General features: G+C 54.8%; 1 protein-coding gene across 8 annotated transcripts in view; it reads right to left on the bottom strand.

Annotated features, from left to right (window-relative positions):
* Window positions 1-25,165, bottom strand: part of MAD1L1 (mitotic arrest deficient 1 like 1) — a 321,159-nt gene that overhangs the window by 91,456 nt on the left and 204,538 nt on the right. For all 8 annotated transcript variants that reach the window (XM_086692890.1, XM_086692891.1, XM_086692889.1 and 5 more), the window contains 2 exons: window positions 23,451-23,539; window positions 1,503-1,593 (listed from right to left, as the gene is read on the bottom strand). In XM_086692890.1, the coding sequence (XP_086549016.1) occupies window positions 1,503-1,593; window positions 23,451-23,539 (180 nt within the window). The remainder of the gene's footprint in view (window positions 1-1,502; window positions 1,594-23,450; window positions 23,540-25,165) is intronic.

The following is a 25,165-nucleotide window of genomic DNA, read 5'->3' on the forward strand; positions in this document are numbered from 1 at the left end:
GTTGTGACAGCCGAGACGAGCGGCCGGGAAAAGGGGGATCCTGGCGGGCCCCCGCATCACGCCGGCCTTCTGACAGGAGCTCCATTTGAGGCGCCCTGCTGGATTCGTGCCGGAACCGGGAACCTGGGGCGAGGCCGTCACGGACCTCCTCGTGCTGTGGCGTCTGGAGGCAGGACACGGGCGCTGCTGTGGGACGAGCAGTCGGTCCCCCGACTCGAAGCGGTGGGAGGGAACGGGGCGCCCGTGAGGGGCCGTGGGACACCCACCTGGTGCAGAGGCGGCGGCCGCCTGTGGCTATCTACAAGCCTCTGCCACCCCTGCCCCGGGGCCGTGGCACAGCTCGGGGAGCACCGCCATGCCTCCGCATAAGCACCCGAGCCCCCGGCGTGATGCAAACCCATCTCCACACGGCACCCCCCCCCCCCAAACCTGCGCTGTGCCCCACCCACGCCCACAGGCAGGGACGCGGAGGCCGCCTGCCCCCTGTGGGCAGGAGCCCAGCCCCTCGGCCGGGAGCGGCCCCAGGACCCGCGCGTCTCCCGTCAGGGAGCAACACCGGAGACGGGCGAGCCGTGGACACCCCGTCTCCCAGGGTGCTGGGGGCAAATGCCCCTCGGGCACAGCGCTCGCCAGCACCTTGCCTCAGCAGCCCCGCCTACGGCACGGCAGGCTCCCTGGGAAGGGCCTGGCAGGCCGGAGGCAGGAGAAAGGGACGTGAAGGATTTCAGCCGGCCTCACCGCGCCCCGACCCCGGGGACCCAGGGAGCCGTCAGCCCCGATCGCAGGCTGTGCCCGACCGAACACGCGGGAAGACGCCCACCCACCCTGTTCTGACAGGGCCTGGCTGACAGGCCGCCTGGGGCCGACCTGCCAACAGCCCGGCTCTCCCTTCGGAGACCGCGGCCCAATTAGAGCGGCACGGGTCCCAGAGCTGAGCGCCGCCAGCCGCGGCTCCCGGCACCTCGCTTCATCAGACTTGTCACTTCCCCTGGCTCCAGGAATCGGTAATAAAAAAGAGATTTGATTTGCCTCTAATAGGTGTCAAGATAGAATCAATGGCCTGTCCAAAATCTGGGTAATCACGAATCTGCAGGTTTCTTGCCACGGAGCAATTCAGACGGGAGCATAAAAATGAAAAACAACGTAAAGGTGCACCGGCGTAAACAGAGCTGTGGCCTCCTGACTGCAGGCGGCGGGCACGGGCCTGGGCGCACACCCGACCAGAGACCAGCCACGGGCCACGGCCGGTGCAGGGAGGGAGCAGGAGGGAGCAGGAGGACCGATGGAGCACGGGGCCGGGGCCACGGCTGGGACACCCTCCCCGAGGTGCTCCGAGCACACGCCCCGGTGTGAGGGCCTGCGTATGGGCGTAGGTCGCGGCTTCGTGCGGTCTGGTGAACCAGAAGACGGGCGCGGGGAGAAACCGGAGGGCAGGGAGAACCTGTGGGAGAACGCCGCGTCCCGGGATAAACCCCTGCCAGTGGCCGCCCGCCGGCACGCACCTGCAGGGTCAGCCGCTCGAGCTGCGCCTCCAGCGTCTTCTTCTCTTCCTCCAGGCGGCTGCGTTCCCCTTCCAGCTCCTCAATCTTCAACCTGCAAGGAGAGCCAGACCGTCAGGACACACACCGCGGCCCGCGCGTCTACTCCTGCAGACAGGGCCCTGCCCGGGGGGGGGGGGGGGGGGGGTCACGCTCAGGCCTGGGGGCGGGGTGTGGCCCGCACGTCCGTTCTGATGAAGGGGGGTCTCCACGGACCACAACTCGAGGGGGCAGGACAGATGGGAACCTGCACGCGTCCTGTGCTCGTCGGCCCACTCCCAGGACGCATGACCACGTATCGTAGAGGACGCAGAACCACGGAGTCGACCCGGAGGGAGACGTGGGCTGGGGAGGGAAGCTAACTGGGGGGAAGCAGGCTCAGAGGGACCGTGCAGGGCCCCTTCTCCCTCGTGGGCCCGGACACCAAGGCCAGCGGCCGACAGAGGCGTGCGGCAGGTTTCAGCTCACGGTAACTAAGTGCGCCTATTTCTGTCTTCATTTCCAGATTTTAATTTTTGAAAAGCACTATACCCACATGATTTGGAAATAAGTAAGTTTGTCCAGGAAGCAGCGTGCAGCACGTACATAGGCTAAGGAACAGGGCCTTCCCGCTACTAACCAGCTGGAGTGGAAAACTCACATTTCATAGATTATTCAGGAAGGTCTTGGCTCGGGAGCAAGAGATAATTATCTCTAGACAGAGAAGTGCTCCAGGACGGCCTAGCAAATCACACAAGATCAGAAAGGACCAAAACTCTTTCCAAGAAACCTAATTACGTCTCTGAAAAAAGCTCGGGAAGATTTATACGAATACAAAAACATTCAGAATCAAACAAGCCAAAATTTCCAATGTCTGCCAACTAATCAAAGACTACTAGGCATTAAAAGAAGCAGGAAAATATGACCCGTAATGAGGAAAATAGTCAATCAGTTGAAACCCACCACGAACTGCAGCATTAAGTAACATCCAAGGACATCGAAACGGTTATTGCAACCGTCCGCTGCTCAACAGCTCAGCACAGAGACGGAGTCACGAGCAAGACGGCCCCAGTTCCTGGAGGGGTGAGCCCCAGCGCCCGAGACCACAGACACGCTGGGCGGGTAACGCCAGAGCAGACTGTGCAGGAGGAAAGTCTACGCACTGGAAGACCCCAGAAAGGAACGATACAAACCAACACACAGAACAAAACACCCAAAACGATCCCAAGTAAAAGAGAGAGGAAAAGGGATATTTGAGGCTGACAAGACGGTCACCGAGGTGTGCGGGGCAACTTCACGGAGCACAGCGGCCGCCTGGGTGGAGCCCCGAAGGAAAGGGCAGGAGGCAGACCCTGGGAGACGAAGCGTTGGCTTTGATGACGAGTACACACAGATCCGAGACGCTCGGCAACCCCCCAGCACAAGACACACGGGAAACGGCCCCAGCGCACCTAGTAACCTAACGGCTCAAAAAGCCGCCAGCGGACGGAAGAGATGTCACGTACAGAGGAATAAAGCGGATTTCTCATCAGACACAATGCAAGTGAGAAAGGGAAGAGAAAGCTTCAAAATACTGAAATAAATTAGAAAATACCAACCGAGAATTTGACCGCCGGTGAAAATAATCACAAACAAAGGCAACATAAAGATGTTCTCAGACAAACCACACCTGCAAGGACTCGTCACCAACAGACCCGCTCCCCGAGGGGGTCAGGGGAGGCCCTTCTGGCAGGGGGGCAGGGACGCCAGAGGGAGGCACGGGTCCACGTAAAGGAGCGAGGTGCAGCGGAACCGCGACTGCGTGGGCCAACGTGTGGCTGTCAAGGACGCTTGATGTCCGGCTGACGTCTGCTACCACGTGTGTCTCAGGCGTCCAAGAGTGACTGTGCCATTACGGACACCACAAAATGCTCGCCGTGGTCGTGGTCTGTCGCTGCACAAAGTCACCACAGGATCACCAGCTGCATGTCACAACCCTGTGCTGTATGTCACATCCCCGTGACCTACTATTTTATGACTGGAGGTCTGTACCCTGAATCCCCTCTATCTCCCCGCTCATTATCTAGGCGTCTGTGCATTTCTTTTGTTTTTTTAGATTCTACGTGGGAGTCAGATCACATGGCATTTGTTTTCCTGTCTCAGTTCACTCAGCATCACACCCTCTGGGTCCATCCACGTCGTGGCAAATGGCAAGACCTCATCCTTCTTTATGGCCGAGTAACATTCCACGTGTACACACGCCACGTGTTCCAGCCAAGATATGAAAGCAAACGGCTATCTTTTAACAAGATTAGTTGTTGAAACAAAACTAACAAAAACGTACTGGGTCTAAGATAAAAATATAAGTGGGACGTGTGACGCACGTAGCAGAGGCCGGAGGGGAAAACAGACGATGTAGTTAGGAGGCTGTGTGCCTGATGGTAGAACGTCGCTCGCAGGCAGACCGTGATCAGCGGGAGGCGTGTACCATGCACCCCACAACAAGGCCTAAAATAACAAGGAGTGACAACCGGTAAGCAAGACAAGGAAATAAAGTGAAATAATAAGGGGCGCCTGGGTGGCGCAGTCGGTTAAGCGTCCGACTTCAGCCAGGTCACGATCTCGCGGTCCGTGAGTTCGAGCCCCGCGTCAGGCTCTGGGCTGATGGCTCGGAGCCTGGAGCCTGTTTCCGATTCTGTGTCTCCCTCTCTCTCTGCCCCTCCCCCGTTCATGCTCTGTCTCTCTCTGTCCCAAAAATAAATAAACGTTGAAAAAAAAAATTAAAAAAAAAAAAAATAAATAAATAAAGTGAAATAATAAAACACACGCAACAATTTAGAAAGAAGCCAGGAAAATGGGAAACGAAGACGAAGGGACGGGACGGGTGGACGGCAGTAAGGTGACAAGACAAGACCCCATCGTACCGGCTGCCACAGGACATGTCAACAGTCCACACACCCAGTTAAACGCAGGCTACCCACGCGGACGAAGCAGCAACCCCCCGTTACGTCACCCCCGGCGCGAAGCGGCAAACGGACGTGAGCCGCTAACACCGGGAAAACCAACAGAGAAAGCCGGAGAGGCCCCTAGAACCACAGAGAATTTCAGACCCAACGGCGGCGCCGACAAGGGAACTTTGTGATGGTGCGGGGGCCGAGTGGCCAAGAGAACAGTATCGTCCGGAACACCTACGCGCTAGGGAAAGCCCTTCGACAGGTGCGGCAACCCGGGTAGAAACACACACAGAAATATCCGAGCCCGCCATCGGAGCCCGAGATTTCGACGTCAGTCTCTCAACAGCTGATGGAACGATGAGCAGAAAACCCGGAAGGATGAAGCAGACAGGCGCCGGACCCAAGCATCCCACAGCAACACCGTGACCACGAGAGCCGAGGGCACGGCCCTCTCGGGCCCACACACAGGTTGACCGACACAGACACAGGCTGGCCCACGCAAGGAGGCTCAACCTACTGGGAAGGGTATCAGTCATTCAAAATCTCTCCTGCGACCAGAATGGCGCTAAGTGATCCACGCAAGGACACCCGGGAAACGCGACTTACAACTGCACGCAGGAACACGGAGCGTGCGGGGCTCAACCTGGAAAACCCGTCCGAGACCCGCCCTCTGACAAGCACGAGGTCGTCCGCCGAGCTGAGAGGCGCCGACGTGGGCCCAAACGCGAGGGGATACACGTGGTCGTGGCTGAAAGGCTCCCTTGCTGGGATCTCACGATCCCCCGCACTGCTCTAAAGAGTCCACACCGACCCAGTCAAACCCCACACGTTTCTTCGTACAACCGGACAGTTGATTGTAACAATCATGGGGAAGTGTCACAGCCCCGGAACGCCCAAAGCAGCACCGGGGAGAAGGCTGGAGAGCTAACACCCAATCTCAAGAACTGCCATAAAGTCACGGCAACCAAAACAGCACTGCCCTTGAGCCGCACCGACGAAACACAGCAGGGCCCAGAAAGAGACCCCTACGTGCAGACGACGTATTTTGATAAATATTCGAAGGCAATCCAGTGTAGAAGGGGTGTCTTTTTAACAAATGGTGCTGGAGCAGCTGCGTGTTCATTTTTCTAAAGGCCCTAACGTCTGTATTTTGTACAATATAAACAAAACTAACTCAAGATGGAGATATAAACCCACATATAAGTCGAAAAAAGGGTAAAATTGCCAAAACATGTAGGTGGAACCCTGTGAATCACAGCTACGGTATCCAAATCACAATCAAAGAAGAAAACAGATAAGACTTCTCTTTAAAAGCCTTCATGAAGACAATGCAATGACAAGCCGCAGAATGGGAGGGAATATTCGCAAAGCAAGTAAGTCTCTGGCAAAGGACTTGCGCCCACAATCTGCAAGGGACTCTGCAGACTCAGCGAAAAGCAACCAAGTAAAAAATGGACAGTACTTAGAACACTTTGCCAGACCAGATGCCAGACGACGACAAGCACAGGCAAAGATGCTCGTGTCGTCAGTCGTCAGGGAGACAAAATTCAAACCACCACGAGCCGCAGCGCACCTGTTAGGATCGCGATGAGAGAGGCGGACGGGCCCAGGGCCGGCGAGGAGTCAGTGGTGGCGGGGACACTAACTGGTGCGGCCCCCTGGAGACACGCGGATCCACAGAAAACGGCCACGTACACGCGCCAGCCATCCCACGACCAGGTGGTGTCCCGCCGGAGTCTACACAAGGACCTTCTCTGTAACGTCAAGCGGCTCTGTTTACAACAGCCGCGAGCCAGGGGAGAGTGAGTGTCCAACAAGGGCACACGGACGCGAACAGTCCCCGGCCGTAAAAAGGACCACGGCACAGATGTGTGTTCGCAGTAAGGCAGACACGGAAGGGTGGCCACCGCGTGACTCCATTCATATTCAACGTCACCAAAGGCCAACCAGTCTCTAGGACTGAGAGCACATCAGCGGCTGCCTGGGGAGGAGGAGGAGGAGAGATGGGTTCCAGCCAGGCCAGAGGAAAGGTTGGGGGTGACGGACAGGTCCGCCACCTTGAGCCTGGTTGGCACAGCAGGGTGTGCGGGCGTGTGCGTGTGCAAACGTCACACTGTGCGCTTCATATTTTTAAAACTTTTTTAATGTTCATTTTATTTTTGACACAGAGAGGGACAGCATGAGTGGGGGAGGGGCAGAGAGAGAGGGAGACACAGAAACGGAAGCCTCGAGATCATGACCTGAGCCGAAGCCGGACGCTCGACTGAGCCACCCAGGCGCCCCGCTGCGCGCTTTAAATACGTGCAGTTTGCGGTACGTCAGTTACACCCCAAGAAGGCTGTGAAAACACCTGCCGACCCCACGCTTCACCCCTGAGCGAGCACTGGTTCTCTGCTGGCTCGGGGCGTCTCTGAGGGACAGACCTGGAGGCGTGAGCTGCCCCGCCCCGGGGAGGTGTCCCCAGGGGCATGGGGCGGGCCCGGCACCCAAGGCCACGTCCGTCTGGGAAGCCGCCGTCTGCGGGCAGGACCCCTGCACGTCAGGGGCAGGCTGCATGAGAAGCCCCGCTGGGCCCCGATTAAAACCGGACGCTACGGACTCTGAAGGCTCGTGAGCAAACGTTCTCAGGGGCTAAATTCAAATAAGCGCGTGCACGCAGCTGCAGGCCCATCGATAAAATGGCTTGTGATCCATCCCGCTGTCAGAGAACAAACCCGCATAAACAACGCTTGTTTACGTGTCTTCAGGCGGGGCCCCTCCCCTCCCCCCGTCCTCCTCTGGAGGCGAACCGCCACCTTGCTGAGGGAGAAAATGAACCCGCGTGTGTTCACAAGCTCACAGGGCGGCTTCGCCTTCAGATGCTTCGACGCGATCGGCTGTGGCCTAAGTTTCTCGAGACTGACTGGCTCCACGTTCTCTAGACGAGGAGGGCGCTACATAAACCGAACGACATCCCAGATGGCTTCTGGAAGAGACTAAGCGAGTCAAGGCAGGGTGTGCGTGCGTGCGTGTGCGGAACAGGCTAGGATGAGGTAGCTGTTAATTGTTCTCGCTGGACTAAAGAAAGGGTAACGGCGGGGCGAGGGGTGCCGGTGGTCGGGCCCCCGAACGGCCTGAAGAAGGGACAGCCAGTGGCCCTGGAGGACAGCTGGAAAAGCACGTGGCCCACGACGCACCATCCAGGCTGAGCGCCCCCAGGTCCCACAGCCGACGCACCGCCTGCTGTTCCTCCCTGACAGGCCCTGACCATCCACCGGGGACTAGGCCACCATACTGTCACCGCAGGCCTCTCCGTTCCCTCTGTCACACGCCCGCCCTGTGTTTCCAGCACAGAGCCAATGTTGGGCCCCACGGGCAGAGGGGATCGAGTGCGCAGACAGCAACTAGACAATCCGTGTCCCGCACTAGGAGGCTGGAGCACGGAGAGGGGGACGGCCCTGCTCCGGACTCATTCAGACAAGGAGGGGGCGTCCTGCTACGGACTGAACGTCTGTGTCTCCCCACATTCTTAGGTTGAGGCCCCAACCCCCGTGTGATGGAGCGTGCAGGGAACTAGGGTCAGGTGAGGTCACGAGGGTGGGACCCTGTGACGGGCCAAGTGTCCTGGAAAGAGCGAACCCCGAGAGCTTGTGCGCACTGTCCCCCGGTGGCGAGCGCCTGGTGGGAAGGCGTGGCCTGCAGCCACAACAGTCCTCTCCGGCAACAACCACGCGGCACCGTGGCCTCAGACTTGTGGCCTCCGACAGAGAGAACGTAAATGCCTGTTGCTTACGCCACCCGGGCTGGGGCCTCCGCTGTGGTGGCCCGAGCACAGAGGCAGATTTGGCCCTTAAGGGAGGGGGCCCAGTGACAAGTCCCTGACCGTGGGGACACGGCTTTGGAGCTGGTGATAGGCAGAGGCTGCAGGGAGCTTGGCTGAGCCACGTGCCTGTGTTGTGCGGAAGTCAGCACCGGCACGCGGCTGTTCAGCTGAGATTTCTAAGCGGAGTGTGGAAAGGGTGGCTTGCGACTCAATGCAAACGAAGGACGTGCGTCAGGAAGGAAGTGCCAGCATCCCGTACGGACCCCTGGTCTCATGTGACGGACCCCTGGTCTCATGTGACGGGAGGGCCCCACCCCCCCACCCCTGTGCCCTTCCTCCCTTCAGCCGAGAACCTAGGTCTCCCCACGACACACGTGAGACATGCCCGGCCTGGGGACCGTCCACGGCCGCCTGACCCAGTGCTGCCAGGGTCACGAGACACAGAAAGATGGGGACGCTGCCCAGGAGCGGAGGCGGCAGGGGTGACCAAAACCAAGGCAGGGCCTGGACCGGACGTCAGGGGGCAGACAAAGTAGTGCCGACAACGGAGGGCGGCACAGGCTCACGGCAAGCATGCCACGGGAGCGGAACACGCCGGTGACGACGGAACACAGGCAGGGCTCGGCTGAGCTCTCTGTCCTACTCTCGAGAGCTTCCGGCAGATCGAGCTCATTCCAGCAGCGCCTGGGGGCTCAGCCAGCGGAGGGTCCGACTCTGCTCAGGTCACGGTCTCACGGTTCGTGAGTTCAGGCCCCGTATCGCGCTCTGTGCTGTCAGTGTGGAGTCTGCTTGGGATTCTCTCTCTCTTTGTCTCTCTCTCTCTCTCTCTCTCTCTCTGTCTCCCCTCCCAATATAAATAAATAAACTTAAAAAAAAACTTATTCCAAAGTGAACGGTTGGCACGAAGTCACCCTGGACAAGATACTTACTCTCTCCCTTCCTTCACCCATAAAATTGGGATAATAGTGCAAACTGTGTACTTACAGTTTGTTTTGAGAATCCAATGTGTCACTGCAAGCAAACTATTTAAAGCTGTGCTTGGGCAGGTAGTAAGGGCTCACGAGAGAAAAATAAAACAGAATGGAAGGATGGAAGGAGCAAGAGGACAAGTCCAAGCGGTCGTGTGCAGGAGGCTCTGGGGCAGGTGACCAGACGACTGCCTGCCGGGAAAGGGCTAGGACACAAACGCAGGGGCGCACCTCCGAGACACCGCGGGCTCGGTCCCAGAACACCGCGGTAAAGCAAATGTCACAATAAAGCGAATCAAATGAAATCTTTGGTTTCCCAGTGCACGTAAAAGCTAGGTTTACGACACACTGCAGCCTACTCACAAGGCGGTCACATCGGGTCTGCAAAAACGCACAGGCCTTAATTAAAAATACTTTATTGCTCATAGTGCTAACCATCGTCTCAGCTTCAGTGATTATAACCACTGATCACCAATCATACTACACATAATAATGAAAAAGTCCCAACTATTGCGAGAATGACCAAAATGTGACACAACACATGCTGCTCGTTCGCCAGGACACAACCACGCTAACCGTACTTCCTCCTAGAAGCAGAGCTGCGTCAGGCACGAAGCACGACGCGGCGGAAGGACGGGGGAGCGCGAGTGCGGCTGGACACGGTGATGAGCGCGACCCACAGGCAGGAGGGCTGAACAGGACCATCCGCCGAGTGGATCTAACAGGAACTGGTACAACGCACCAGCCAACGACAGCACAATCCTTCTCCGGGACAGACCACATTTGGGGCATTTAACAAACCTTACCAAATTTTTTAAACTGGCGTTACACAAACTACATTCACAGACCACAAGGGAATGAACCCGGATGCCAGTGACACGACAGGAAAATCCCCAAACATCTGCAAATCTAACAACACACATCAAAACAATAGGTCGTTTAGCAAAACGACTGAGATTATAAACTACGTTTACCTGAACGAAACGAGAGCACAGCACCCAAAAAGGTGGGACGCGGCTGAAGCAGTGCTCGGAGCGAACTTTGTAGCCGTGAACGCTTATATTACAAACCAAGATCTCAAATCAATAATCTAGGCCTCCACCTCAAGAGACTAGGAAGAAGGAAAGAAAACATACCAGGAGCGGGCAGAAGGAAGGATCGACACGGAGCAGAAATTAACGAGACAGAAAACAGAAAAGCAAAGAGAGAAAGGGGAGAAAGCAGACACCAGTTCTGTGAAGAAGCCTGTTAAACAGCGAACGTCCGGCAAGGCTGCAAAGACCAGAGAACACGGAGAACGTGACGTAACAACGTCGGGAAGGAGAGGCTCCCGCCGTGGGTCCTGCAGACAGAACGGGAACTGTATACAGCACCACACACAGGCCCCGACAACCTACATGGGACGCACCAATTCCCCCAGGTACCCAAATTCTCTGAGACAAATTACCCAGCCTGGGTATTTCTGTGACTGGCAGAGGGATGACATCGTGAGTGAAAAACCACACGCAACAAGGACGCCTGGGTGGCTCAGTCGGTTAGGCCTCTGACCCTCGGTTCGGCTCAGGTCACGATCTCCACGGTTTATGAGTTCAAGCCCCGCGTCGGGCTCTGCACTGACAGCGCTGAGCCTTCTTGAGATTCTCTCTCTCCCCCTCTCTCTGCCCCTCCCCTGCTCTCTCAAAATAAATAAAAATATTTTTTACAGATTAAAAAAAAAAAAAAAACCCCACACACAACAGAAATACCCAACCTTAGATGGTTTGCCTGGGTGCAAACTTTTAGAAAGGAAGTAATGCCAGATCCACACATCCCTTCCAGAAAACAAAAGAGGACGGAATGCTTACTAACCCATTTCACAAGGTCAGTATTATGGTGATAAAAACCAGACAAGAACAGTGCGAGAAAGCTGTAAGGCCAGGATCCCTCATGAGTACAGACACAAAAATCATCAGCAAGAAATAAGCAAGTTGAATCCAGCAATATGTAAAAAGGACAATGCATTAGGGGCGCCTGGGTGAAAATTAAAAAGGACCATACGTTATAACCAGGGAGGGTTTACCTAGGGTGTCAAGCAGGTTTAATACTGAAAAATAAATCAATATAATCTGCCATGCTGACAGTGTAAAGAGGAAAAACCACATCGTATCAATCAATTCAAAGAAAAAACAGAACTTGAAAAAATTCAATATCCATTCATTTCAAATCAAGACTAGAAGCGAGCTTTTACATCCTGATGAAAGACCTACAAAGGGGGTGCCTGGGTGCCTCAGTCAGTTAAGCGTCCAACTGAGGTTCGAGTCATGATCTCAGTTTGAGAGTCGGAGCCCGTGTCAGTCTCTGTGTTGACAGCTCGGAGCCTGGAGCTGCTTCAGATTCTGTGTCTCCCTCTCTCTCTGCCCCTCACCTGCTCACACTTTGTCTCCCTCAAAAATGAATAAATGCTAAAAAAAAAAAAAACAAAAAAAAACCAAAACAAAACACACACACACACACACACACACACACACACACACACACACAAAACCTACAAAAAGCCTACATTATTTCCAGTGGCTTCAGACTGAACATCTCCCCACATCCAAGACCAGGAACAAGGTGAAGGCGTCCGCCCTCCTCACCCCACAGCAACGTCACACTCGAAGTCTCAATCAGCACAAACTGTAAGTGGAGGAGACCAAAGGCATACTTCTTGGTGAAGGTGTAAAACTAATCAAGTTCATAGACAACAGAATATCTATGTAGAAAATCCCACAAGGAATTAAACACAATTAAACAAACAAACAAACAAACAAAAACCCTCACAGAACTGATAATTTAGTAAGGTTGCAGGCTATAAGATGAATAACTAAAAAGTCAATCTTATCCATGTGATCAAAAAACAAAACAAAGCAAAATTTAAAACAGATATAAAAAAGTCATACTTGGGTCCAGATCTATTAAAATATGCAGAGCCTGTATACTGAAAGTACAAAATGCTAATGTAAGAAACGAAAGACCTAGATAAATAGAGATGCATACCATGTTCATGGAGGGAGGACCCAACATGGTGCAGAATCGGTTCTTCCCAAACTGAAGGTGTCCACTTAACACAATACCAATTCAACTCCCAGCAGGGTTATTTTTGTAGATATAGCCAAACTGTCCTAGCATTTCTTTGGAAATTCAGAGGAACTAGAACAGCTGAAATGATTTGGAAAAGAAGAATGAAATTGGAAGAGTCATACCACCTGATTTAAAACTTGCCATAAGACTGTGGTCACCAGGAAAACGGTGGTGAGACAAACATGTGGATCAACACGGACACAGAAGCAATTCAGTGGAGGGACGCCTGAACATCTTAAGGTAAAGAATAAAATAAAATAAATAAACGTTGACCTAAACTTCACATCTCATACAAAATTTAACCGAGCGTGGATCAAGGAGTTAAACGTAAAATGTAGAATTCCTGTTCTTTTAAAGGTTTTATTAAGATGAAAAATCACACTACGGACTAAGAGAAGGTAGTTCCAAGTCACATTTGACAAATATGTCTGAAATGCATAAAGGACTCGCAAAATTCAAAAGTAAGTTAAGAAAACAAAAATAAAACTGGGTGAAAGATGGCTAAAGTATCTGAACAGACATTTCACCAAGCAGGATAAGCAGATGGCAAGTAAGCAATGAACAGATGTTCAATATCAGCGCCCATTTGGGAGCCACGCGTGAAACCTGCGATGAGACACTGCATACCTGTGGGACAGCTGGCATTAAAAATACCACCAACACCAAGCACAGACTAGGATGTGGGTATTTCTGTTCAAGGAACTGCCAAACCATTCTCCAAAGCTAAACATTACCCAAGGTATTACCCAGAAATGTGACACCTGGGTATCTACCCCAGAAGAAGGAAGACTGAGGGCCCCCCCGGACACAATCTACACACAGCTGTTTACAGCAGCTGTAGTCAAGATGGCTCCAGATTGGAAACAGCATAAATCCCCGTCAACAAGTAAATGGATACAGTCTTTTTTTAAAAGCTGTGGTGCATCCACAGAGTAGAATGGGACGCAGCCACACAAGGGAGCAACTACACCCAAACAGAAAATGAGCACAGAAGCAGCACACTTGGGTAACACTACAAACCAACTAGACCAACCACAGGGTGCGTGTCCTTGTCAAGTGCACACGGGATCTCCTCCGGTACAGACCACGTGTTAGGCCACGAAACAAGTCTTAATACATTCGATTTATTAATCTGGTGGAATTAATTCAATGGGATTGAAGTAAGAATCAATAATGGAAGAAAAAATGGAAAACACATATGTGGAAACAAAACAACACAGTCTTAAACAACCAACAGGTCAGAGAAGAAATCAAAGGAAATTAGAAAATACTTGGAGATGAATAAAAACAAGACACGAGATACCCACACTTCGGGGGCACAGTGAAAGCAGTGCTCAGAGAGGAATTTGTAGCCATAAATGCCTACGTTAAAAAAGAAGAGAGTTCAAACCAATAACCGTAACTGCCTTCAGGAAATAGAAAAAGAAGGGCTTATTACACTCAAAGCTAGTCGAAGGAAGAAAATATTAAAGATTAGAACAGAGATGAATTAAGTAAAGAAGTGCAAGAAAATCAATAAAGCCAAAAGTTGATTATTTGAAAAGATCAACAAAATTAACAAAACTTCAGCTGAAATGACTAACTGAAAAAAAAAAAAAAAAAAGAGAAGACTCAAATTATTAAATCAGAAATGAAAGACAGGACCCTACTTCTAATTTTATAGAAATAACAAGGATTGCCAAAGAAGACTGTGGACAACTATACATAGATTGGATAAGCAAGACGAAACAGACAAGTTCCTAGCAATTCACAAACTACCAAAACTGACTCAGGAAGAAACAAAAATCTGAGCTGACCAACAACCGGTAAGGAAACAGAAGCAGTAACAAAACAACAACAATAAAGCGTAGGACCAGATGGCTTCACGGGTGAATTCTCCCCAACATTCACAAGAGAATTAACACAATTCCCTTCCAAATTCTTCCAAAAAGTGCAAGAGAAGAAAACTCTCCCAAATTCATTCTAAGAGACCAGCATTATGGTGATACTACAAGCCAGGCAAAATACCACAAGGAAACTACAGGTCACTGACCCTTATTGAACAGAGGGGTAAGAACCCTTAACAAGATACTAGCAGACTGAATTCAGCACCATGACCATGTGGGATTTATACCAGGAATGCAAGGTTGTCTCAACATGTGAACATCAACCAGAGCAATACACCCCATTAACATAATGAAGGGGAAAAAGCCACATGATCATCTCAGCAAATGTAGAGAAAGAGAAAGCATTTGACAAATCCATCAACACTCAACCAACTAAGCACAGAGGGGAACTTTAACATGAAAAAGGGCATTTTTGAAAAAACCCAGAACTATTACCAATCTCAACGGCACAAGGTTGAAAGGTTTTCCCATAAGACCAGAAATAAGACAGGGATGCCCGCTAGGGCACCTGGGCAGCTCAGGTGGTTAAGCGCCCGACTCCTGATTTCAGCCCAGGTCATGATCTCATGGTCTGTGAGTTCGAGCCCATGCTGACAGTGTGGAGCCTGCTTGGGATTCTTTCTCTCTCTCCCTCTCTCTCAAAATAAATAAACTTACAAAAGAAAAATAAACAAGGATGCCAGCTTTTACCACTTCCACTCAATATACTACGAGAAGTTCTAGCCAGAGCATTTAGTAATAAAAAGAAATATAAGGTATCCATTTTAGAAAGGAAGAAGTAAAACTATATTTGCAGCTGCCACGATCTAGAAAACCCAAATAATCTGAAAAACCAACACTCATTAGAGGTAATAAATGCATTCAGGAAGCTGCAAGTTACAAAATCAATATGCAAATTCAGCTATATTTCTATCTACCAGTAATTAAGAACCTGAAAAGGAAATTAAGGAAACAATTCCAGGGGCACCTGGGTGGCTCAGTCAGTTAAACGTCTGACTCCTGATTTTTGGCTTGGGTCATGATCTCACGGTTCATGAGTTCGACCCTGCATTGGGCTCTGTGTGACAAGTGAGGAGCCTGCTTGGGATTCTCTCTCCTTCACTCAAAATAAATAAATAAACTTAAAAAGAAATCAATTCCATTTATAACAGTGTCAAAAAGAACAAAATACTTAGGAATTAATTTACCCAGGGAGGTAAAGTTTTATATACTGAAAACTACTAAACATTGCCAAATGAAATAGGGGAAAAAAAAAAAAAAAGGCAAGCCAAAAAAAATAAATGGAAGGCATCCCATGTTCATGGATAGGAAGACTTTAGTGTGGTTAAGATGCTGGAAGAGTCCAAATAATCCTGAAAAAGAACAATGAAGCTGGAAGATGATGCTTTCTGATTTTAAAACATACTAGAATGCAACAGCAGTCAGAAAAGCCAGTGTCAAAAGATTCCATATCATAGGATTCCATCCTTTGGCCAGTACTGACAAAAATGGAGAATGTGGTTGTCACGTGGTTACAAAGGGGATTTTGAGGTGATGAAATTATCTGGTTCTCTGACTAGGGGGTGATCAAACATCACGGAATTGTACAACCCCCCCACCCCACATAAAGGGGAATTTTACTATAGAACAATTTTTAAGGTGAAATACAATACATCTCGTGGTAACATTCTGCATTTATTGGGATGGTGAATGCACGCACGTGTGCACTTCTGTCAAACATGCCTACAGCACCTGGTGGGGGTGAAGGTGTGGGGAGTACTTTTATTGTGGACTTTCTTTAGAAGTGAAGGCACACAGTGGTAATAAAAAAGCAGACTGGCTTTTATTTGGTGTCATTACTGTTTCAACCTTGTCCAAAGAGAACACAGCGTCTTAGACCTGCGCCCTGGTGGGCAAGTGCACTACCCCACCCTGCTACTCCACCAGCCGTCCAACCGTACATTCTTCTGCGTGTTCCTCATGCCTCTGTAGAACCGTGGTTTCTCAAACGCTCGTGGACTGTTTCTGGAATTCTGCAGGCTAACGCAGAGAAGGCACAAGGTGCAGACAGAGCCCGGCCCACAGAAGGCACCGCATCAGCATTAGCAGCTTTGAGCACAATTATTACCACCACTACCAGAGCCATCCTCACTCTCAAAACCATGATGCATCCGAATCCTAGATGCGAGCAGACTCCCACGGTCTAAATACTGTCAGGCTTCAGAGACCCAGAAAACACGCTTGCACGCGTGTCAAAAAGTGGGTAACAGTTAACGCCTGTCCATTGTGGCCTGTTTTTTGTTTTTGTTTTTACATTTATTTTTGAGAGACAGAGAGAGGCAGAGCACGAGCCGAGCCGGGGAGGGGCAGAGAGAGAGGGAGACACAGAATCGGAAGCAGGCTCCAGGCTCCGAGCTGTCAGCACAGAGCCCGACGCGGGGCTTGAACCCAGGAGCTGTGAGATCATGACCTGAGCTGAAGTCAGATGCTCAACCGACTGAGCCACCCAGGCACCCCCCTTGCGTGGCTTGTTCTTAATGGCTGAAAATTTGAAACAACTCAAGCTCTAAAAGTGGGTTAATTAAGTATAATTTGGAACAAACAATGCATTAACATTTATAGTCTGTAAAAACATGGGAAAGTGTCATGTCATCAAGCGGAGAAACACGGTTTGAACGAGGGGCTTGCTTCAATGTTTATAAAACAAGACTCGAGGTAAAGCTGAGGGTTCCAACAGACATGTGCGTGCAGTCTCCCAAAACCTTACTCAAACGAGACTCCATGTTTTCCTTACTTTTCTTCTTCAGCTTTGTACTCCCAAGGGGACAAAGAAAATAAAGGAAGGGACAACATCAAAAAAACTTTAGAAGCTGGAAAGCAGGCGGAGGAGTGGTAAACAACTCAAAAGCTCAATCCTAGGCCAGTGGAGGGAAAGCCAAGAAACTTCTCAGGAGTCTCAGGACTGGGCATGACCAGCAGTCACTTCTAGAGACAGGGAGAAAATAGGGCTCCAGCTGGAAGATTGCTTGGAGGTGTGTGCGTGTGTGTGTGTGTGTGTGTGTGTGTGTGTGTGTGTGTGTGTGTTAACTTTTCAGGAAATAATCACAGGACTTGCCAAACACGTACAAGGAGGCTCTTCACTTAGTCTCCCTTGATGGGGACAAGTGGAACCAAATACAGTTCGCTATCAAAGCCGGGACCACTGACACTGGAGCGGCCCCAGAGGCTCACACTCACTAGCCTGCGTGAGATCCTGGACGTGCACATCTGTGTGGCCACCACGGCCAAGACGCAGAGCTGGGTCAACACAGCAGGCCGCTCACACCATTCTCTCGCAGACACCCCCACACGCCTCCCCCCAAACCCCAACAACCCCCTCTGATTTCTGGAAGAGACTGCATGAAGTCGACATTAATTAGTCTTTAAGGGTTCAGAATGCTCCAGAGACACCATGTGGACCCAGAAGTATCTTCCCGGGAAGCATCTTAGTTATGAATTCCATTCGTTGATGCTTCTAAGACTGTGCAGATTATCTACTTCACGTGGTTGAATCTGGGAAGCCTGCGGTCTTTGAGGAAGTGGACCACCACTGCTAAGGCAACGAACCAGTAAGCATAAAACCATCCGTGGAACTCCCATCATACCCCTCAGGTGGCTACGGGATCTAGCCACGCCTCAGCTCGTTCCCGATCTGGAGGACTACCTTCTCTTTCCATGTCGGTCTGTTTTGCTAGGAGCTTATTAACGTTATTCCTGTTTTTCAAAGAACGCTTTGTGTCAATAATTTTCTCTGCTGTTTTTCTCCCTTCAATTTCATTACTTTCTGCTACTTATTATTTCCCTGTTTCTGCTCCTTTGGGGCTTATTCTGCTCTTCCTTTCCCCAGGTCCTCAAGTTGAAATAGATATTAAAGACCTTGTCCCTCTGAGCGCTATCCACTTCCACGGTACTGAGGGAGCCCTGTCTCGTGGATTCTCGTACGCGCCTCTCCACGACCACTGGGACCACTGGCTTGTGTTTACTTCTCCTTCCAAACTTCCTTTCTCACACGCGGGCCATCTGAAAGTGTGCTACTTAATGTGCAAGCGGGAAGAGACTGTCCTACTGTCTTCCCTTCACTCCTAGTTTGAGTCTGTTGTGGTCAGAGAGCGTACTCTGTAACTGATTCTTCCGAGTCTGTTCACGACCCCGGGCGCGGTCTGTCTCGGTGAATGCCCAGCGCCCTTGAAAGGAGGGTCCCGCTCCGCGGGACCGACCCTGTGGCTGGCGGTGACGTTGAGTTCCTCCATGACTTCGCGCTGTTCCTTCCGGCAGTCTCGCCTTCGGAGCAGTGCTGAGGCCTCGACCGCGAGCAAGGGTGTCTGTTTCTCCCGCGGCTTCTACCTTCTCTACTTCTCTACCTCGCTTCATGCTTTAGGCTCCGCTGTTGGGTGCAAACACGTTTGGGGAGAGCACGTCTTCCTGGTACACTGATCCTCACATGATGTCCCTTTTTGTCCATGTAATGTCCCTTCTTTGCACTGAAGTGTGTTCTTCTGATGTTAATGAACGTGGCCACGCCTATCTGAAAAAATTAATGCTCGAGTGGCCCCTCATCTTCCATCCTTCCCTTTCAACCCACCTAGATCGCTGGGCTTGAAGGGAGCCTCTTGTCCACAAAACGTGGTCGGGTCCTGTGTTTTCACCCACCGGCCAACCTCCAGCTCTTGACTGGTGCATGTAGATCATTTCTATTAGAAGTAAGTACGGATTTGCTCATGCTTAAACCTATCACTGCATTATTTGCTCCCCGACGGTTCCTCCGTTTCTTATTTCTTGCCTTCTGGAAGGTTCCTCGGATGGTTTTAGGAGTCCTTTACGATTTGCCGACAGTGGTTCTGAGTTCAGCAAACCAGACCACTGTCTTTGTGGGTGCCGCAGGCACTCGAACACGCATCTGTCCCTTGGCCCGGAGGCATGACCGCGCCGGCTGTGAGGGGTGGACGCGGGCCGGTCCCTGTGCACTCGGAGCACCACCACCGCATGACCCTGTGGGCTTTCAGCCACCCGGGGCGAGTCAGCCAACACATGAGGGCGGCAGAGGAAATTCCCCTCCTTCCTCCATTAATGTGCCTTTCTATCCAGAAGCTTCCTTCGCGGTTCATTAACGGCAGGTCTGCTAGGGGCAAACTATCTTACTTTTGTCTTGATTTTCTTCTCATTCCTGAAGCGTATCTCCCCTGGCTGACTGTGTGTTTCTCTCGGAGCCTGAAAAATGCTGGTGCACTTGACCTGGCGTCCACCTCTGTAGATGAGACAGAGTCCCTGCGGACGGTGCCGCTTTCGAGACTCCGCCTTTAACTTTCAGAGTAATTAGCAGGTGTCACGTGTGACTTTGCGGTTTGACACTGTGTGGGGTTCCGCCCAGCTTCTTAAATCTGTGCGTTTACGCCCTTCACGGAATCCTTCAGAAAATTTTCCAGCTCCCACCTTCGTCTTCCCTCTGGGGCTCCAATTAAACGCATGTTTGTCTCCGGGCCCTGGTCCCAGTGGCTCTGCTCCGTCCATTGGCCGTCAACCTGTTTCCCTGTCTGTCTGTCTGTCTGCCTGCCTCTGAGCTGACGACTCTCATCTCCGACCCAATGCTGAGTCTGCCCGTGAGCTTTTCATTTTGGTTTTGCTGGAAATTTCCGTTGGGCTCCTCTTCCCTTTCATTTTTTAAAACTAATTTCTCCTTCTTTGTTGAGGTTTACGGCTTTCTCGTTTAAAGAAGATCCGTAACTGTCTGCTGATTGCTCCGCGATCCTCGGCGGATAATCTGGGCACCGGCTGCTGCCTGCCGGCTGTCCGCCCTCTCGGGGCTGTGACGCCTGACTCTGCGGAGGGCAGACTGCTTACCGACCGCATCCCGCGTCCTACTGAGTCTGCTTTTGGCAGGCGGCCCCGTGCAGAGGCGCTGCCAGGCCCGGGAGGCAGGTGCAAATCCCCAGACCCGTGGGCCCCGTTCACACGACGCTGGCAGAGGGGGGGCCCCGCAGCGAGTGGGGCGCAACCTGGGCTCCCCACGGGGTTCTGCGGACACCGGCGACAAGGAAGCAAGGACCACCCTGCTGCTACAGGTCGGCATGGGGGCTTCCTGCCGAGCCTGGGTCAGCGGGAGGGGGTGAGCAGCCCCCCTGCCATCTCGCCCCGGCTCTCCGAGGCCGAGGGGCGGGGCTCCGATCCCCTCTGGGGCAGGGAGACGTGGGTGGTGCCCCCGCCCAGCGGGGCACAGAGACCGGCTCCCCTCGCCCTGCTGACACACCCGGCACGGCCTGCCCGGAGGGCTGGAGAGGAAGGTGGCTCCCCACTGGCCCGGCGGACACGGCCGGTGGGGACTGAGGGCCCTGCTTGCTGTCGTGGGGCAGCTGCCGGAAGAGACACGGCCCACCCGGCCACTCAATCCAGACGACGCTCAGGGTTTGCTGCAGCGGCTACGTGCCAACAGGGAAGACAGAACCAGGCCCTGCTCCGCTGAAAGGGTCCCGAAGCCGCCGCTTAAGTCTCCCCCGGGGTTCCCCTGGTTTGCTGGTTAAAGAGCGATGTTCCGTAGGCACACGTGTGCGCAAACACTACACGTATGCACTTATCACACCGCCTGCACCTCCCATCCTTCATCACGTGCGAACGCGTGTGGGATTCACGCGTAACAGACCTATCTGCCAGCACGCGTCCCCGTCCCTCAGGACCACGGGCTGCTCGTGGCCGGCGGGCAAACCGGGGCACGGTGCCAAGGGCAGGCCACGAGCAGCCCGCTCGTCTCCCTGGGATCTCAGGGAAGCTCTGCAGGAAGGGGCGGGAGGAGCACGGGTCACGAAGGTGGGAGGGCCCTCCTGGGGCTTCCGACCGTCCCCGAGGCGGGCAGCGAGGCCCACGGGAGGAGCTGGGGCAGAGGGGCTGGCGCCCTCCCCTCCAGTCCTTCCCAGCCCAAGGGCGGCCTCGTGTGGCCCCGTGCGCGCGGCTTTCCAGGAAAGTAAAGCTGGCATGTGACACAAGGGAAACCGAGGCACGACACAACTCTGGAATGCTTACCGGGAAGGGGACGCCTGGAGGAGGACAGGCGTCGGGTGCACGGGGTGAACGGTGGTGTGAACTGCAGGGTCCACCTGTACTCCAGCAGCTGAGGGGCTGGCAGGACCCGAGAAAAGGGCCCAGGTCAGGGGCTCCCGGCAGGTGCCCTCGCCACGGGGAACAGGGGGGAGCGTATCAAGTCACGTGTGGTCTCCCGTAGCCACAGCCCTCCCTCGAGTGCGTCCCGGCGAGCGGTCCACACAACCGCCGACCCAATTTCTATTAATCAGCCACGAAGGCTCTTCTCCCACAGCTGCACTCAGCAAATGAGACAGTGGGACAGGCAGCTTTGATCTTGACAGAGAAGAGATCGGTGATAAAGCCTTTTACTCAGGTTTTAAAAACGAATCCACCTGAAGTGTGCCAGCCCACGCAAACACGAGCGTGGCTGGCCCCGTTGTGTGGACAGCAGCCAGGGGCCCAGATGTCACACCCGCATCTCTAGGGGGAGGCGCTGTGGGCAGCTCGGGCCGCAGCCGAAGGGTGGGTGTTACGGCAAAGCCCGGACGCGGCGTCTCCTCCGATTCCAGCACTCGGTGCTCAGTACGGGGCACCCGGGGCGGCAGCCAGGCCCTTCAGGAGCAGCACCAAGCAAACCGCCCCTGCCCCCCCCCCCCCCCCCCCGCTCTTGGCGGGGCTCCCTGGAGGCCACTCTCGCGGGAAAGCCCAACCACATCCTTGGCTGAGCCCCTCTGCCGCCCACCTCGCCCACTCACCGTCAGGACCCGGGCAGACCCCACCTGCTCTCCGGGGCCCCGAGCCCACCCTCGGACGCCAACAGCTGTGCTCCTCGCTGGGCTGGGGCTGCGCCTGGAAGCCGGGTGCAGGGGCGTGCTCTCCGCATCTCCGCGCAGGGGTGCTCCTGCGGTACGCGCTCAGCTGACCCCTCGCCGAGCCCTCTTCCAGGTCCCCGCTCTGGGCAGCCCAGGGGGCTCCTATGCTACGGATGCGACCACTTCTTTGCCCGGCAGGCTTTGCTGCCTCCACCGCTCTTGGGAACAAGGCCACATCCGTACCGGGACGTCACCCGGCCTGGCCCCCAGGCCCTGCTGGTCTCTCCCCCCACGTCACGTCCTCAAACGCACCACCTCCCCACGAAGCCCGCAGGCCCCCAGCGCACCTGGTCTGCCCCTGGACCCCCCGCATCGGCAGCGGCCTGCTCCAGTGGCACGTCCGCCCTGCTTCCCACGGCCTGACCCTGCGGACTTGATTTGGGGAGCAAGTCCCCCAAATGCCCGTTAAACGGCAAATTCAGGAGGTCAGAGCGGACGTGCCCAGGCTCGCCAGCCTTTCCTCCTCACGCTCGCCCAGGACACCCACACTCATACCTGAACAAGTCAGGGAATAACAAACTGGGGACTTGGGAACTGGGTGGGTCCCAGCGACAGCGAGGTCTGAGGCGAAGGTCCTGACACAACAGAAGCTTTGGAAACGACGGGGAAAGCTGGGACCCAGAGGGCGCTGCCGCCCCGGGCACACTTCTCGCAGGGACGCCCACAGCCTGAACGCAGCCTCACGCAGGTGAGGGACTAGCCCTGGGGAGAGAACAGGGCCCGGCCAACTTACCCTGCACGAAGCAGGGTCTGCGCCCATCGAATGCCCTGGCGGGGGCCCAGGCGTGTCTCTCTGACCCGCCAGCTGCACCTGTGCCCACGGCAGGCTCTCAGAGACCCGGAGCCGACGCCTGGACTCCCTGTGCACCAAGGGATGCCGGGGGGACGGCGTCAGCCTGCCCAGCGGCCACTTTCCAGTAACAAACTGCAACAGCGGGGCCCGTTCGGGGACCCGTGGGGAGCTAGGAGCAGGTCTCCCTGAACACCTCCTCCTTGGACGGCTCTCCCGGTCCAGGGAGCGAGAGGAAGGCCGGCCCGCCGCTCGGCACCAGGAGGTGTTCAGTGTCGGGACGGGGTCCAGAGAAATGGAGAAACCCTGAGGAAGACAGGCCGCGTCGTGAGCTGGCCGGACACACGGGCTGAAGGCGGCCTGGCGGACACGCCGAGGTGCCCTGTGAGTAGCTCTCTCCCGAAACAGGGCGGTCTCTTGGGCTCTGGACGAGCCCCTCAGCGTGCTGGACGCAGGGGAGTGTCTGTGCAGAGGCGGGGTGGGGCGGAGCGTGCCGGGGCGGGGCAGGGAGGGGAGGGGAGGGGAGGGGAGGGAGGACGATGCTGACATACCTGAGCGAGCTCACCTCCTCCCTGGAGACCGGGAAGCCCCGCTCGGAGGCGCTGGTCTGGCACTGCAGCATTTTCACCTCCACCTCCAGCTGTGAGCGAGAGAGCACGGGCGGGTCAGTGGGGGTGCTGCGGCCCACCTCCTCCCCCTCGGGCCCCTCGCACCCGAGATCCGGCACCCGACTTCCGGGGGGAGGGCGCGCCGGGGGCCGAGCCACCGTCTCCGGGGCCACCCCATGTCCCGGCGGCCCGGGGCAGCAGGACCTCGGGCCCTCCAGCCACACAGACACAGCCTCCCCGTCGGCACCCACCTCCGGGACAACAACAGACACGCGCTCCTTCCCGGGACGCAGCTCCCAGCCGGGGACGCTCCCGACGCCCGGCTGTCCCTCGGGGCACCGCCTGGCTTACCACGTGGCTTACCACGGCAGACGTGGCTCTGCGCCCGGCCGCCCGACGGCGGCCACGGCGGCCTCTGCGACCGCTGTGCGCCCGGTTCCCGGACCAGAGCAGGCACTCAGTAACCAGGCATGTGACAAGAGAGGGAGGCAGGTCGCGGTGGGCTGGGGCCGCGGGACCCCAGAACCGACCCCCAGCCTGGCCTCGGGCTCCTCAGGCGCACCCAGGACGGTCTGTTCTGGTCCAGACATGGCTTTCAAGCCTCCACTTTGGGAATATTCGTGCTCAGCCGGTTTTCTGGCCACCTCAGACCTTGGGGTGCTGAGTGCCCCTGACTTCTTGGCGTCCAGCCTGTCTAAGAGGGGCCGGGAGGGCCGGAGAGGATGCAGGGCAGCCTTCACCTCTCACGGGGCTCTCCTGGGAGGTGTGGCCGAGGGGGCAGCGGGCACACCACAAGAACAAGGACTCGCCACCTCTCGCCACTCAGGTGGAGCTCGCCAAGGGGCGGGCGCCACACCAGACCCAGCCGTTGGGCGGACAGCCTCCCCGGAGGCCGACAGGTTGTTACTTTGAGAGACAACCGGAGTCAGCCGAAGAAAGAAAGAAGGTGTGAGCGGACAGGTGTCTCAAGCTCCGAGCCACCACGGGGAACCCTGAATGGGACAGTGACGGTGACAGTCGGGGAGCGCTGCCGCAGGGGCTGATGGGGTGGGGGCGCAGGGCAGACAGGAGTCTCCCCACCTTGGCAGGGCGTGGCCTGCATGCAGTCAGCCCCCACACGGCCTCTCCCTGTGGTGGCCTGTGCTGATGCCCCAAAGGGAGGCCACTCGACCTCCCCACATGACTCTCCATGGAGGCCCTCCATGGAGGACAGGTGATTTCAGGGAGAGGCCTCCTGGTGCGCCCACCACAGTGCAGGCTGGGAATGACGTGGCCCGGGTGAGACTGACTGTGGCCCTGCCTCGCTACCCTCTGGGCCGCGTGGCTGAAATGTCTGCCCCCGAACTGGGGTGACCGAGAGCTCCCGGGGCCGGGTCGGGGGGAGCAGAGTGTCTCCACGTTTTTGCCTTCCTAGCTCGAAGGGACAGTCTGCTGTGCTCTCTTCTCGAAAACGTCTTCTCCAGGTTGTTCCTGGAAAGGTCCTCCTGGGGCAGCTCATTTAGGAATTCTCAGGCCCGAGGCACCCGGTGTGTAGGAAGCCCTGATTCTCATCATCAAGGTCGCGAGTGACACCACCACACAAGCGGGTGACCCCAATCCTGCTGAATGCAGATTAGAGAGCAGACATGAGCTGCAGTGGCCTCGGCGAGGTCCCCAGA

Source organism: Puma concolor, chromosome E3, assembly GCF_028749965.1.
Source record: "Puma concolor isolate L17-30 chromosome E3, mPumCon1.1.hap2, whole genome shotgun sequence".
NCBI lineage: Eukaryota > Metazoa > Chordata > Mammalia > Carnivora > Felidae > Puma > Puma concolor.